The sequence below is a fragment of the Mustela erminea genome, chromosome 16, assembly GCF_009829155.1.
Source record: "Mustela erminea isolate mMusErm1 chromosome 16, mMusErm1.Pri, whole genome shotgun sequence".
NCBI classification, from domain to species: Eukaryota; Metazoa; Chordata; class Mammalia; order Carnivora; family Mustelidae; genus Mustela; species Mustela erminea.
Window position 1 is genome coordinate 43,040,716 of NC_045629.1, and position 16,154 is coordinate 43,056,869.

Below are 16,154 nucleotides of genomic sequence, written 5' to 3' on the forward strand. Positions count from 1 at the left end.
ATTACTCAAAAATGCTTTTTAGAATTCATCTTTAAGGAAGAGTTTTCAGAACATATTTCTCCTGTGTCCTCTACCATTGATATTAGTGACTGGTTGAATGCTGGTCTATTGGGGACAGCCACATGAGAAATACTAGTCCTGATGGGGGTTAATGGTTAAAGTTATCTAACTTTACTTAGATGTGTTTTCAACAAGCATTAAGAATTGTGTATGTATGTATTTTCCTTAATAGTGACAAATCATTTTTACTGCAAAAACATTGAGAAAGCCACATTTGTTTCAAGCTACTACCGATGACTAAGGGGCTAAAAATTATGCTGGGTGATTGTATTGGCAGAGTGGAAGGTGTGAAAACAAAATAAAACAAACAAAATGCAACAGAAACAGACGTGAGATTTAAACATTTAAGACGTAAAATTTTCTTATACAATCTGTAAACTGGCTCTAGAGGTAATTCTAAAATATTTTTGTGGTAACAGCCTCCAAGGGTACTTGCTTTGAAAGGCAACATTCATGTATGCGTAAATTAGGTTAAAAATTAGATTCCTTCTTTATTGACAAAAGACAATCTCATTATATATGCATGAGTTCCTTGATCCAAAACAAGGAAACTAGAAACCCAAAGAACAGTCTGCCAGGAATGATCTTTCTTGTTTTTTTAAGCCAGTCTAGCATTGCATATTTCAAATGAGTGGGCTTTTCCCTACTTTTCTGACAAACGTGTTTTGACAAATACACTGTTGTAATGTATTCTTTCATGAGAAAATGGCTTGGTCTGAATAAATTCTCATGTAAACATCATTCAACAGCGAAATGAAACGACTCAACTCTTAATTTTTGTAATAAACTCAGACACTGCCTTTGCTGTGGTATTCTATTTACCGGCCTCCTAAACTGACAGCGCATCACGGCAATGGGTTTGAAACACATTTTTATTTTTTATTTTTTATGTTATTTTATTTTATTTTTTACAGACAGAGATCACAAGCAGGCAGAGAGGCAGGCAGAGAGAGAGGGGGGAAGCAGGCTCCCCGCTGAGCAGAGAGCCCGATGTGGGGCTCGATCCCACGACCCTGGGATCATGACCTGAGCCCAAGGCAGAGGCTTTAACCCACTGAGCTACCCAGGCGCCGGAAATACATTTGTAAAAGCCAGTTGCGGCCCGCCAGCCGACAGGATTAGCTTGCCTCTGTAACCCATCCTTTCAGACCAGCCGGCTTCCCGCGGCTTTGCTCACCTAGCAACCAGGCAGCAACTTCAGACACTTCCGGATCCCCAGACGGAGTTGTCCAATCGGCTCTACAGATTCGCCGCAGCGGCTGATGGGACGCCACAGACTGCGCGGCCGCGGGCGTCTGCACCATGGTGACGGGCAGTGGTGGGCCCGGGGTAGCCATGGCGGCTTGGTCTGTCTCATCCGCGGCTGCTGCGCATGTATTCCTTCTGCTGGTCTTCCCGCGAGTCTCACACGCCCAGACCTTCTCCTTCCCATTCCTGCAGCCAGAGTCCTGCGGCCACAACCAGTACTTCGATATCTCCGCGCTGTCCTGTGTCCCGTGCGGAGCCAACCAGAGGCGGGATGCCCGAGGTGAGACCGTTCAGGGTGGGCCCTAGCCAAAGCTCGAATACTCCGCCTTGTTGCTGCCCTCAGTCCCTGGCGTGTCTCTGAAACACCTTTTTCCGCCTGCGGGAAGAAGTTTTCAGGAAACCTAACCGCCAAAGCGTAAGAGATGGTTTTCCTTGGAGGATTGCAGCTTGCACCCAGTTGAGGTTGGGGAGCCCAGAGTAAGCTACGCCGTGAGCCAGCGCCAATAATGAATTTCTCCGCGTCAGTCCCCCGCTTCTCATCAGAGGGGTCTTTCGGGAGGCATCTGGAAAGTCGCCTACCAGAGACAGAAAAGAAAGAGAGAATTAGCGAAGTATAAAGGAGGAGGTCACAGGACGGGTCGGGGAGGGAACGCAAAGGAGCGCCTATAAACTTTGTTAACTCTTCTATTTTGCTTTTCTAATCCTAGAGACCTAGAGCTATAAGGGACCTTAATCAGGATCAGGTCCAGTCTCCTAATTTTACGGATAAGGAAACTGAAGCCCAGTTGATGTTGTAATATCTTATTTGTCACCTAAATTGTGGATCGGAAGAACTCTCCTTGCCCTCAATTTCTACCCGTGTATTTTCCCACTATATTGTATGTCCTTAATATAGATTTCCTTAGGATTTATACCTTTTATTATCGAATATTACTAAGCTTATTCTTTTTTCTTGAAACTTCCACCATTTGGTCTTAGTTCTCCTCACTGAAACTGCTCGGAATAAGACTTTTTCCATATTCTAAAGTCTAGGATGTTTTTCAGTCTTGATTTGGTCACCCATGGTGTTAACTTTTTGCCATCTTCAAACTTGATATGTCCTCATTTAAGTCATTACATAAGACTGGTCAGGCTCCCCAGGTGAGGGAATATGAATGAGAAAACGTTTCACAGAGTCTTAAAGTGTAAGGTGGTAGCTTCGTACTTACGAACCCAAATATCCTATGCATTCTACCACATAGATTCCTATGGGATCGGTTTCCACTTTATGTATCCTTAGAGAATGCTGACCTTACCTATCCAGCAAGTTGAATAACGGTTATAAAGTCTACTGTCTGTTTAGAGAAAAATAGCCATTTATTTGAATCAAGATGATTTCGCTAATTAAGTTTTGTTTTGGTAAAGTAAATTTGAGATCATTTAATATATGTGTATGGTTGGATGAAATAGAACTGTAAAATTTCCCATAGCAGTTAGTGAATAGTTTGATTATTAAAATTAAAGTTCAGTACTTTAATAATTGAGTTCTGCTTGCAGTTAAAGTGGTAGGAAACAAAATACCTACTGTGTGCCATACACATTCTAAGCGCTTTCCATATAATAACTAATTTAATACTCATACCAAACGTATGAGGTAAGTACTGTTATCATTCCCATTTTGCCAAAGCGGAAATCTAGGCACAGAGTTCAGTAACTTGCTGAAGATCACACAGCTAAATAGCAGAATTAAGATTAGAACCCACATAGTATGTTTCTGGATTTGCTCTTAACAGCTATACTGCTTTTTAAGATCTTAAGAATATTGAAAGTTTACCAATTTGGAGTTTTATTATTTTTATTTACCAAGGTCAAAATTGTCTCTTTTCTTTTTAGGAACTTCATGTATGTGTCTACCAGGATTTCAGATGATCTCTAATAATGGAGGACCTGATTTTATTTGTAAAAAGTGCCCAGAAAACATGGTATCAAATATTTACTTTAAAATAATTTTACTGTAAAAGGTAGTAAATTGAGTGTCTTTATTTTTTTTTAAATATTTTATTCATTTTAGAGCACAAGTTGGGTGAGGGGAGAGGGAGAGAGAATCCTTGAGCAGACTCTCTGCTGAGTGCAGGGCCCCATGGAAGGGCTCAATCCCAGGACCCTGAGATCATGACCTGAGTGGAAATCAAGAGCCACCTGCTTAACCACCTGAGCCACCCAGGCACCCCTTAACTGTCTTTATTTTATTTTATTTTATTTTATTTAAGATTTTATTTATTTATCAGAGAGAGGGAGGGGGAGAGAGCGAGCACAGGCAGACAGAATGGCAGGCAGAGGCAGAGGGAGAAGCAGGCTCCCTGCTCAGCAAGGAGCCCGATGTGGGACTCGATCCCAGGACGCTGGGATCATGACCTGAGCCGAAGGCAGCTGCTTAACCAACTGAGCCACCCAGGTGTCCCACTGTCTTTATTTTTTAAGCTATGTTTTAATGCCATACTCTAATATATTCCCCAACTTTAAAATTATTTAAATTATTTTTATTTTTACTAGAGTAAATTTTGGGCAATCAATGAAATTTTATGCAAACTTGGAAAAAACAAATGTATTGCCTTGGTTTTTAAAATCTGAAATTAAAAATGCAAAGCTATGAAATTTGTCTTTATATTTTCTCACAGAGTGACTTTTTTTTTTTTTAATAGATGAATGATACATATAAAGAGCAAGTTGGGATGTGTGTATATTTTGACTGGTACAGATTGAGTTCTGTCTTGGACCTGTTGTGTCAGCAGTCTTATAACAATTCATGTTCATAACGATACCTAAGGTGTAATAAGTTCATGAAATGCCAGTTGCATCATTAAATAGGTTAAATAATATCTGTTGCTGTCTTGTTAGTCATTATATCATAATTTTTGGAAAATTAGTGAATTAGTTACTGTATATAATGATTTTTAATTAATGCAAATACATTTTGCAATCATTTTCAAAAATTAGGAGTCTTTGGATCATCTGGTGGCTCAGTCGTTTAAGTATCTGCCTTCAACTCAGGTCATGATTCCAGGGTCCTAGACTGAGCTCCACATCAGGCTTTCGGCTCAGTGGGAAGCCTGCTTCTCCTCCTCCCTCTGCTTGCTGCTCCCCCTGCTTGTGCTCACTCACTGTCTGTGTCAAATAAATACAATGTTTAAAAAAAAATAATTAGGAGTTTTATGAGGCAGTTCTTTTGTAGTAATGTTTCTTCTCATCTGGATTAAAAAAATGAAATCTGGCAATTTAATAATATAAAATACTATTAAATTAATTACTATTAAGTTGATAGTTTAATTTACCAGTTGTCCTGATTTTATGGCTAATTTGATTTAACTTATAAGTTTGATTACCACTTAATACTTATTTTATGTTTTTGGAAATAGTGACCATTGCTGAATTATCAATCATAAAAAGCTCCTAATATGAAATGGGTACAAAGCAAATTTATTCTTCAGTGAAATTACAAAATAATCATAATTTTTAAATAGTCCTCTCTAAATGTACTGCCAAATTTAGGAGCATTTCTTAATATATCCACTCTTTTCAACCAAAATTAAAAATAATCTTATTGTTTTGTTATTACCATTTGTTCTTTTTGGTTACATCCATATTTGGTTTTGCCCCAGGTTAGGAAAAGCCATGTAAGCCCAATTTTGAATGATACCATATTTTATCAAAAACCTTTATTAATACAAACAATAGATAATTTATAATTTAACTTTATAATTATAATTTAACTTTAACAACTTTATTTACATATTATTTGTATACCATAAAATTCAACCATTTTGAATCATAGTTTGATTTTGAAAAACTAATGTATTTGAATTATAAAAATTAGAATATGTTAGAAAAGGTAAAACCAAACAATTAATTGGCTATCTGTTGATTAAATCCTTTTGAATTTTGTTGTGTTTTACTTTTATAAATTGAAAAACTGAATGACAGTATTACTTTGAAAGTAAGGACTCATTTGAACTGAAAATCATGAAGAAGAAAGCAGTGTTGCCCAGAGTTAACAGTAGTCAGTACATAGTGATCATATGTAACTTAATTTTAGAATGTAAGCACTGTTTGGCTGTCCAGGAAATTTTTATGTAACTCATATGTGCATGATTTATTAGAATATTGGCTACAAATTATATACTATTGTGGCTTTTTGGAATTACATCACTGATCAAGGAGAAATTTTACTTTTGTTTTAATTTAGAAAGGTATTACTGAAGATGGCTGGAATTGCATTTCATGCCCTGGCGGTTTAACTGCAGAAGGAAAATGCCACTGTCCCACTGGCCATATTTTAGGTAAGAAGTAAATTCTTTATGAAAAGTAGTAATGAATCTTCACTTAGCTGGTTTAAAAAGGACATTAATTGAAATAGGTAGGTGAACAGTATTTTTTTTAATTGTCTAAAATTTAATGATGTTTAAGACAGTAGTAGCCATTGAGAAGAGAATAAAAAGCCCTCCCTAATTTAAAAAAATAAATTCTCAGGACACTTGGCTGGCTCAGTCAGTTAAGTGTCTGCCTTCAGCTCAGGTCATGTTCCCTGGGGTTCTGAGATCCAGTTTGCATCAGGCTCCTTGCTCACTGGGGAATCTGTTTCTTCCTCTGCCTGCCTGCTTCTCCTGCTTGTGCGCGCGCTCTCTCTCTCTCTCTCTTTCTCTGACAAGTAAATAAATAAAATCTTTTAAAAAAATTAAAAAATATTCTTTTTAATATATGATTAGATTGATACTTCCTTAAAATAACATGATAAAGTATATATGTTTCAATTCAGAAGCCAACATGATGCTTAATAGGGACAAATGATAAGCATTTCTATTAATGTCAGGACCCAGATAAAGATGTAAACTGTGCACTTAGGTAAGTGAAAGAAATAGATGATAGGGTAATTAAAAAGGAGGTAAAAATCATTAAAAATTAATTTTTAATGATTTGATTATATGTTTAGAAAACCCAAGGGAATTACTAAAAATCACTATAAATAATAAAGGTTTTATTTATTTTTTTTTTTAAGATTTTATTTATTTATTTGACAGAGAGATCACAAGTAGGCAGAGAGGCAGGCAGAGAGAGAGGGAAGCAGACTCCCTGCGGGGCAGAGAGCCTGATGTGGGGCTCGATCCCAGGATCCTGGGATCACATGACCTGAGCCGAAGGCAGAGGCTTAGCCCTCTGAGCCACCGAGGCACCCCATAAAGGTTTTAGATACAAATTTATTTTCCAAAAATTAGCAGCCGCCTTCTTTCTAAACAACAATTCTTTAAAATGTGTGAAAGAGGAAAAAATCTCATCTACAGTAGCAACAAAAAGAAAAAAATGCCAAGGTATAAATTTTAGAAGAAATGTATAAGATTAATCAATTGAAGAAATCTTAGAATGCTCCTGCAGGATACAAAAGTAGGCTTTAGTAAGTGAAATACGTAGGGTGTTCTTGAAGGGGAGAATTAAATATTATAAAGATGTCAGCTCTCCCAATACCAGTCTATTTATTTGATGGAACCCTGGTAAATTCTACTAGGATATTGTTTGTCTGTTTTAGAGACTACACAATTAACTCTAAAATTTATCTGGAAAAAATATGAAAAACCAAGAATATTATGAAAAAGGAGAGAGGAAACAACCCTATCAGGTATTATGCACATTTTATAGCCACTGTAATAACATGTATGGCTGGCATATGGATTACACATACTAATGGGTGGAACTTAAAGTAGAGAATCAAAATAGACCGAGTCTCAGTTGGAATGTGATATTGATAAAAGTGGCATTTCTTGTCAGTGGAGGAAAGACTGATTAGTAGATGGTGTTGGGGAAACTTGGAAAATACTTAGTTGGGTTTCAAACTTATTTCTTAAAGAAACATAAATTTCAGGCCAGTCAAATATTTAAATACTAAATATGATTCTATAATAGATCATGAAAGGGGAGCCTGGGTGGCTCAGTCGTTAAGCATCTGCCTTTGGCTCAGCTTATGATCCCAGGGTTCTGGGATTGAGCCCGCATCAGGCTCCTGGCTCTGTGAGAAGCCTGCTTCTCCCACTCCCCCAATTTGTGTTCCCTCTCTCACTCTCTTCTGTCTGTCTCTGTCAAATAAATACAACCTTAAAAAAAAAAAAAATCATAAAAAACAGGAAACATTTTTTTAGTCTTGGGATGGAATAGGCCTAAGAATAAGGAGAAACCCAGAACCTATAGAAGGAAATATTGGCAAATTTGACTAAATACAAATTCTAAAATATCATGTAGAAAAATAATAAAGAACATAAGGAAAAAACCTACAAACTAGAGAAAAATTTATAATGCATACAATTAATAGAGGTCTAAGTTCTACAATATATATATAAAAAACTTCTATAATAATATATGAACAAGAGGAAAAGCTAAATTTAAACAATGGCCAAAAATCATGAATAGACTGAATTCACAAACAAAAAAAACATTAAACAAGAGAAACAAGTTCAACATTGCTCAGAGAATAATATTAAAATTTTATTTATTTATTTATTTGTTTATTTATTTTTTAAAGATTTTATTTATTTGTCAGAGAGAGAGAGAGCGCAAGCACAGGCAGAGAGAGTGGCAGGCAGAGTCAGAGGGAGAAGCAAGCTCCCTGCGGAGCAAGGAGCCTGATGTGGGACTCCATCCCAGGACGCTGGGATCATGACCTGAGCTGAAGGCAGCTGCTTAACCAACTCAGCCACCCAGGCGTCCCTAAAATTTTATTTTTAAACTAAATTTTATTTTTAACCTACCAGATTTTATTATCAACTTTTTTTTTTTTTTTTAAAGACTTTATTTACTTACTGGACAGAGAGAGACACAGCGAGAGAGGGAACACAAGCAGAGGTGGTAAGAGAGGGAGAAAGCAGGCTTCCTGCCTAGCAGGGGGCCTGATGCAGGGTTTGATCCCAGGACCCTGGGATCATGTCCTGAGCCCAAGGCAGATGATTCGCGACTGAGCCACCCAGGCACCCCTCAACATTTTTTTTAAAGATTTTTTTAATATGACAGAGGGAGAGAGAGAGAGTGTGTGAGAGAGCACAAGTAAGGAAAGCAGCAGAGGGAGAAGAAGCAGCAGCTTTCCTGCTGAGCAGGGAGCCTGATGCAGGGCTCCATCCCAGTACCCAGGATCATGACCTGAGCCAAAGGCAGATATGTCATTGACTGAGCCACCAAGGCGCCCCTATTATCAACCTTTTGAACTTTGATAGTGTTTGCAAGGATACAAGGTGGTAGTTATTCATATATTACTGGGGAATTATAAATTGGTGCACTCTCTGTGGAGAGCAACTTGACAGTATTTATCCAATGCAGATCATCACCCAGGTAGGCTTTATCTAGGAATTTCCTTTTCTAATGCAGGAAGATACATGTCTGAAGAATTATATGCATGGCTTCTTATTGCAACTTTCATCCTAAGACAAAATAGCATACACGATGTCAAAGTCTGTTAAGAAGATGTTAGTCAGATAAACTGTCATACGTCCATGCAGGCATGTAGGATGCAGAAAAATATGGATTATTATATAGAAAAATAATGCAGTTCTTCAAGTATTGCTAAAGAAACAAATCCAAGATACATTAAAAATGAAAAAAAGCATAGAAAAGTTTCCATGTATTCACTCACAAACGTTTATTTGAGTACTTGCTGTTTATTGGTACTGTTTTCTGTATTTGGTGAGCTACCATTTATGCTTTCTAAAAATTACAAATTCATATGTGCTATGCATACCCTATTTCTGGAGGAATTTACAAGGAACTGATAACAGTCTTGCCTCCAGGGTAGAGAATTGGGTATCTGGGGGAAAAGGGTAGGAAAGAGACTTCATTTTCAAATTCTTCTGTGCCTTTTATTTTTTATTTGTATATTATTTATTCAAAAATAATTTTTTTTAAAGATTTTATTGGGACGCCTGGGTGGCTCAGTTGGTTAAGCAGCTGCCTTCGGCTCAGGTCATGATCCCAGCGTCCTGGGATCGAGTCCCATATCGGGCTCCTTGCTCAGCAGGGAGCCTGCTTCTCCCTCTGCCTCTGCCTGCCACTCTGTCTGCCTGTGCTCGCTCTCTCACCCCTCTCTCTCTGATAAATAAATAAAATCTTTAAAAAAAAAAAAAAAAAAAAGATTTTATTTATTTATTAGAGAGAGAGAAATTACAAGTACACTGAGAGGCAGGCAGAGAGAGAGAGAGAAGGAAGCAGGCTCCCTGCTGAGCAGAGAGCCCGATGCGGGACTCGATCCCAGGACCCTGAGATCATGACCTGAGCCAAAGGCAGCGGCTTAACCCACTGAGCCACCCAGGCGCCCCTATTCAAAAATAGTTTGTAAAAGAAATAAAAACCCAGGCCATCAATTTATTTAAAATCTAGTTAGAAGATAGGATATGCATATGGAAAAATAATTTGCAGAGCAAGATAGCAGCAACAAAATATTTTTATAGGAGCACATATATTAAATCATGAAATGAACATTCTAGACAATAAATGTAAGGAAGAACTCACTTCAGCCAGGGTTGTCTGCGAAAGTGGGCATGAGGAGGCAGAATAATAGTGAGACCTTGAAGAATTAATGATATCTCAAAAGATAGCAAGAAAGAAAACATTTTGGGCAGGAGGAAGAGTACGAACAAGAGCAATGTTATAAATATAAACATATTGTTATATATATGAACATATTGTTACAAATATAAACATCCAGATTGAATATGAAGGGATTATGGAAATAACAGTTTGCTGAGTTTAAAGGTGCATTGGTCCAGATTGTGGAAGGCCTTGAATGGTAGGGTGTTCTGTAGGCATAGGGGTTTTGTTGAGCTCCTACTAGGTGCTGGCCGTTGTCCAGGGGCATGAAGGGTAAAGCAGTGAAAGAAAGACTGAACAGGAATGCAGTCCCTGTCCTTGTGAAGCTGATATTTAAAGAGTGGGGACCAGAAATAGAGCTGTGAAGAGGCTGTTGGGGTGCTGTAGACAGGTGGTGACAAGGACCTAAACCAGAGTTAGAACACGTTGTACTCAAAGGAGTAGATCCCAGAAATATTAAAAGGATGATAATAACTTAGATGAGTGAAGGAATATGGGGATGAGGAAAAAGGAAGTAAAAAATATCCTTGGAATTTCTAAGTGGGGATGAAGGCGATGATGTTCACAGATTCAAATATAGTGTGGAAGTCAGAATGGAATGAGTTCTGAAATGACTTTTGACAGTCAGAGATCACTGATGTAGAAGCTTCAGTTTTAATGAGTTTCTGAGAATGGAGGCTAGATGCCAGGGAGGCCAGATGGTGGCTCTGACACCTAGTAACCCCTTAGAGTTGGGTGACCGCTATGAAACCAGTATTTCACTATTTTAGAGGTTATATTACATACTTAAAATTTTCCATGGTGTGAGTTCCTTAGAGCCATCTTGAACTTTTTCTGTTAATTTGTTCTGTGGATTTGTAAGAGGCGCTGAGGGGGAGAGGAAGAATAGAAAGAGGGTGCATCTTACTTCTTACACAACTTCTTTCAACTCTTTCCATTTCTGACATAAGAAGAAAATGCTCAGATAACCAGGTAAATAATTTTTAAAAAATAATTAATGCAGACAGTACATATCATTAAAAATATCGAATAATTCATGAGGCTATAAGATGAGAAATGAAAGTCCATACTCCCTACATATTCCATTTCCCAAAAATTACCCTAGATAATCAATTATTTTTTTTTCTATCCTTTCCAAGTTTCTTAATGTATTGCAAATATTTTGGAGTATTTATTTGCAGTGTATTTTGGAGAGAGTACCATAAGAGCACATGTAGATTTATTGCTTAAAAGGTCATTTATTGGGGCGCCTGGGTGGCTCAGTGGGTTAAGCCGCTGCCTTCGGCTCAGGTCATGATCTCAGAGTCCTGGGATCGAGTCCCGCATCGGGCTCTCTGCTCAGCAGAGAGCCTGCTTCCCTCTCTCTCTCTCTGCCTGCCTCTCCATCTACTTGTGATTTCTCTCTGTCAAATAAATAAATAAAATCTTTAAAAAAAAAAAAAAAGGTCATTTATTTTTCAACTTTAAAATTTTACTCTTTGAAATGAAAGTAATGTATGTATATGGCTAGAAATTTAAATGGTATAGAAAAATAGTAAAACTAAGTGCTTTCCCTTCTTCCCTCACTCTCACTCCTATTCCTCTAATGTAGTCATCATTAAGTTTTGTGTTCTTACAAGAAAGCTTTTTTCTTTTTTTTTAAGGTTTTATTTATTTGTCAGAGAGAGAGGGAGAGAGAGCGAGCACAGGCAGACAGAATGGCAGGCAGAGGCAGAGGGAGAAGCAGGCTCTCTGCCGAGCAAGGAGCCTGATGTGGGACTCAGTCCCAGGACGCTGGGATCATGACCTGAGCCGAAGGCAGCTGCTTAACCAACTGAGCCACCCAGGCATCCCCCAAGAATGCTTTTAGTACTTATATGTCTCTATACAGTCCTGAAAATATTTATATGTTGTCATACTTATTTATAAATATTTGTTGACAAAATTAAAATAAATGTTAATAAATTTTTGAAACTTCATTTAACAAAAGGGCAGTTAAGCTAAAAGGCCATAGTTAGCCCCAGTTCAGTACGAGCAGACTGTTGTCATCATGTAAGAAAATAGGTCTCTATGAAATCAGACTTTCCTCTCCAATTTTAAGTTCTTCAAATTAAAAAAATGTTTATTGAGCACTAACTGCTAGGTGCTGGGATACAGCAGTGAATCAAACTTAGGTTCTAGTGGCAAGAGGAAGACAATAAGCAAATGAATAGTGTATGCCAGGGGTGGTAAGTGCTATGAAGACAAATAAGGCAGGGCAAGAGAGAGAGAGCAAGTGTTATTTTACATGTATGATCATGGAAGACCTCTTTGGAAAGTTGACATCTGAGCAAAGATTTGAAGGAAATGAGGGACAAAGCCATGTAGATGACCAGGGGACTCAGGCTAGCAAGTATGAAGATCCTGAGATGGGAAAGTGTTGGGTATGTTCAAGGAGCAGCAAATACCCCAATGTGGCTGAAGCAAACAAGGGTGTGGAAAGAAGCGGATGATTCTGGAAAGTTGGGGTGATTGTGTGCTGATCATGTAAGGCCTTTTAGGCTGTGATAGTGACCTTAGAAATTACCCCAAGTAAGATGGAAGAGTATTGGAAGGTTTTGAGGGGATTGAAATGATCACACTTAGTATTGAAAAGCCTCATTCTAGCTCCTGCCTGGAGAATAGAACCAGGGCTCCAATTAGGAAGCTGTCATTAAAGTCCAGGTGATAGATGATAGCCCTTGGCCTGGGGTAGAGTTGTGAAAGTAGAGAGAATAATTACATTTCTGGATATAATTTGAATAAAAGAGCTAATAAGATTTGCACATCTATTTTTTTGATTTTAATTTTATTGTTGTTAACATGCAGTGTGAAAAGAAATAAGGAGACTCTAAGGACTGGGGCCTGAGTAAACAGTCCAATAGAATTGCCATTTAAGACGGGGATGACTATAGAAGAAACAAGTCATTCACCTTTACTTTGGTTAAAATCATTTTTACCACTTTGTGAAAACTGAAAGTGTTATGGATAAAACATTATTGATAGCATTATGATTTGGACTAATGATCTTTGACCCATTTTCCCAATGCTGGTTCTCTGTTAATTCCCTTAGCCCCAAAGTAATTGTTGATCGTTATGATGTGTGTGCACATACATGTTTGTATGTCTGTTTCCTTCTAGAACCTTTTTTTCCTGTTTTTAAAATATACATTATAGCTACAAGAAATATAACTGGCATTTTTATGTAAATGTTTCATACCAAAAATATTGTTCTACAGCATACTTTTTTCAGTTACCAGTATGATCTATAGATTACCTCATTCTTTCTAATCTACTCCATAGTATTTCATAGGTTGAATATACCATCATTTTGCTATTGTAAATATTTAGGTTTTCCAACAAGTAACACTTTAGTAAATGTCCTTATGCACATGGACAAGTGTTTCTGTAGGTTGGATGTCTAAAAATGAAATTGTAGTGTTGAAGGTTATATGAATTTAAAATTTTAATAGGTACTACCAAAAACCCTGAAGTTGTAGAGACATTTCAGCTGTCTGTGAAACTACTACTTGTTTCTGCATACCCACTGTAATAGAAACATGCAGGTAAGAAGTAAAAAACAAAACAAAACTAGAGAAAAAAATACTAATTTATTATTATGATTTGGAAAATTAGTTTTTGTGTTTCTTTATGTGGGAATGAGGAAGTCTTCACTTTTCTATACTTTGTTTTGGTGGTGTTTAACATGCCTCCTCTGCAGATCAGGTATTTTGAGAATTATTAGAACAATAATTACTAGTGGGCTTTACAAAGTATGTAGAAACTTATTTGCTGACTTTGAGTTACAATTTTGTTTCTAAATCTTTAGTGGAAAGAGCTGTTAATGGAACGTTGTTGTCTCAAGCAACTTGTAAGCTCTGTGATGAAAATGAAAACTCTTTTACAGTGGCAAATGCTTTAGGAAACAGGTAAGCCATGTGCTGGGTGCTGATTTTTTAAATATCATCTTACACTTATATGGAATCTGTACCTTTTAAAAATACTTCCTATGATACCACTTTCCTCACAATAACTCAAAGAAGGATGGAAGTAGACATTGACACATAAAGAAGGTGAAGCCTAGAGAATGAAACTGATTAGAGGTCAAGGCTTGGCTCAGTCTCTTATCGGTTGTTTGACCTTGGCAAACTTAGTAAGTCAGTCCTCCTGTCTTTAGAATGGAGATAAACCACCCACTTCATAGGCTTTTATCACAGCTCAGAAATCGATATGGGAATTTTTAGCATAGTGTTTTAGAGTAAACGCTCAGTAAAAGGTAGCTGTTTTTGTTTGTTATTATGTAATTTGTACATAATCTATTTTATATATATATATATATATATATGGCATTTAAGTATTAACTTCTGTTTATAGCATACTAGCTATGTGCCTGGAACTGTGTTTTGTAATAAAGTTATATAAAGAATATATTACTAAGTAAATGATAATTATAGTAACCCAAGAACCCTGATTTATAGCCCTATTCTCTATCACTTCCTGTTTCCCCTTCATACATGCATACCACATACACAAACACACACACCCCTGTCTCTCTCTAATTCAGACATAATATCCCTATTTTAACCTCTTCAAATTTTTGTTGAGAGAGCTACATGATGACTTCCCTCTAAGCATAGTTTTCTCTTCAGTTTCCAAGATTAAAATAGAAAATAGTTGAGTAGCTTCTGCTGGGGATACTTAGTGTTGGATCACTACTTATCTTAGGCTGATATGGGCTGTGGTGTCCAAATATTGACTACTTGGCTGATGCCCAAGCCTTCCCTTCCAGTACCAACTCAAGCCTAGATCTGTGCCATGCCCCATTCCCTCCTACCTGCTCTGTCTTGCAAGTAGTGAGTACAACAAACCATTCAGTGTCCCCACTACTCTGGTGGATCCTCTTCCTCCCTGTATGTCATACATTAATGAAAAATATATTTTCCTAAAATAAATAAGGGTAATGAATGGACTTTGAAAGTGTTTATTGTAGGTTTGGTGAAGGAGTAGATACACATATCTTTTTTGGCGTATGTTTCCTTTTTTGCGTTGTGACAGACAAAATAAGGAAATTAGATTTGATATAACTACATATGAAAACAGATTGGGTTTCATTTGTATGAGTTTTTTTGGCTCTTAATTGAGTGACTTAACCATCTTATTCAATATTATTTATGCCACTTGATATAGTTTCAAAAGAATGCTCTCCTATTATTGGTTAATTTTACTTATTTATTTATACCTTGCTTTGAAATAGAAGGAATGGTAATAAAATTAATCAAATCAATATTAATATTTTTAATTTATTTATTACAAGTTATTACTTAGCTGAATGAATCTATTCTAATTCAGCATTTAGGAAGACAAGTGTTTGATGAAATTAGGTCTAGCATAATTCATTGACATTTAAAAATTTTTTTGTTATGTTGACAGATGTGTCCGATGCGAACCAACATTCATCAATATCAGCAGGTCCTGTACCTGTTCAGCACCGAACATTTTAGTAAGGCTAATCAAATTAATAAGGCATATATTTTAAAATTAAGTTGGTAATACATTTCCATAAACTATTTTCTTATTTATTTTTTATTTATGAAGACAGGGGGATTATGTTTCAGCAACACAGGGAATTTTCCTTCACGTGTAATTTCATCTGCCCGTTATGGAGATCTTGTGAGTATGTTGTAGTTTTTTTGTTCCATCCTTGTTGCGTACTTCCTTTGCTCATTATTCTGGGACTAAAATGAGAAAGAGTTCTGTATAAGTCACTTTAAAACAGAAATTATCAATCTGAGAAACATTAACAACTCAGCGTTATTATTTATAAGTACCATTCCTCTCTTCTCTACCTTGGCTCATCCTTTTTTGGTGATCTCCAAATGTTTAAGCTGGAAAGTTCTTTTATAGATCCTATAAAGATGCAGCAGTATTTATTAAGAGCACCAGAGACTCTTGGCTTGAACCCTGGATTTGCCAGTCATTAATTATATATCCTTGGACTTAATATTTCTAAACTTCAGTTTTATGGTCTGTACATTGGATATAGTAATCAGACTTACCTCATAGTACCTATACATGGTAATCACTGGAGAAATGAGGGTTATTCGTATCTGGCCAGGTTCTTTATTTTGTAGTTGAGAGCATGGAGGCCTAGGGTTAGAGCCTTTGCAGCAGTTGCTTGTCTATGTCTGCTTTGTAAAATGGGAAGAAAGTGAATTAACTTGAACTGTGGAGATCATGAATCCAAGGGAATAGGA

General features: G+C 36.9%; 1 protein-coding gene and 1 long non-coding RNA gene across 5 annotated transcripts in view; one reads left to right on the plus strand and one right to left on the minus strand.

Annotated features, from left to right (window-relative positions):
* The first annotated feature begins 1,104 nt into the window (after positions 1–1,104).
* Positions 1,105–16,154, plus strand: part of TMEM67 (transmembrane protein 67) — a 50,396-nt gene continuing 35,346 nt past the window's right edge. For 2 of the 3 annotated variants that reach the window (XR_004279656.1, XM_032316489.1), the window contains exons 1-6: positions 1,105–1,588; positions 3,181–3,269; positions 5,531–5,624; positions 13,730–13,829; positions 15,331–15,400; positions 15,496–15,570. Coding sequence is in view for 2 of the 3 variants with exons in the window: in XM_032316489.1 (XP_032172380.1) it covers positions 1,363–1,588; positions 3,181–3,269; positions 5,531–5,624; positions 13,730–13,829; positions 15,331–15,400; positions 15,496–15,570 (654 nt within the window). In the remaining variant the exon portion in view is untranslated. The other variant, XM_032316490.1, reaches the window with a different exon arrangement.
* The window catches only part of LOC116575225, a 49,689-nt gene continuing 49,085 nt past the window's right edge, over positions 15,551–16,154 (minus strand). For both annotated transcript variants that reach the window (XR_004279657.1, XR_004279658.1), the window contains exon 3: positions 15,551–15,635. This is a non-coding gene — a long non-coding RNA (uncharacterized LOC116575225). The remainder of the gene's footprint in view (positions 15,636–16,154) is intronic.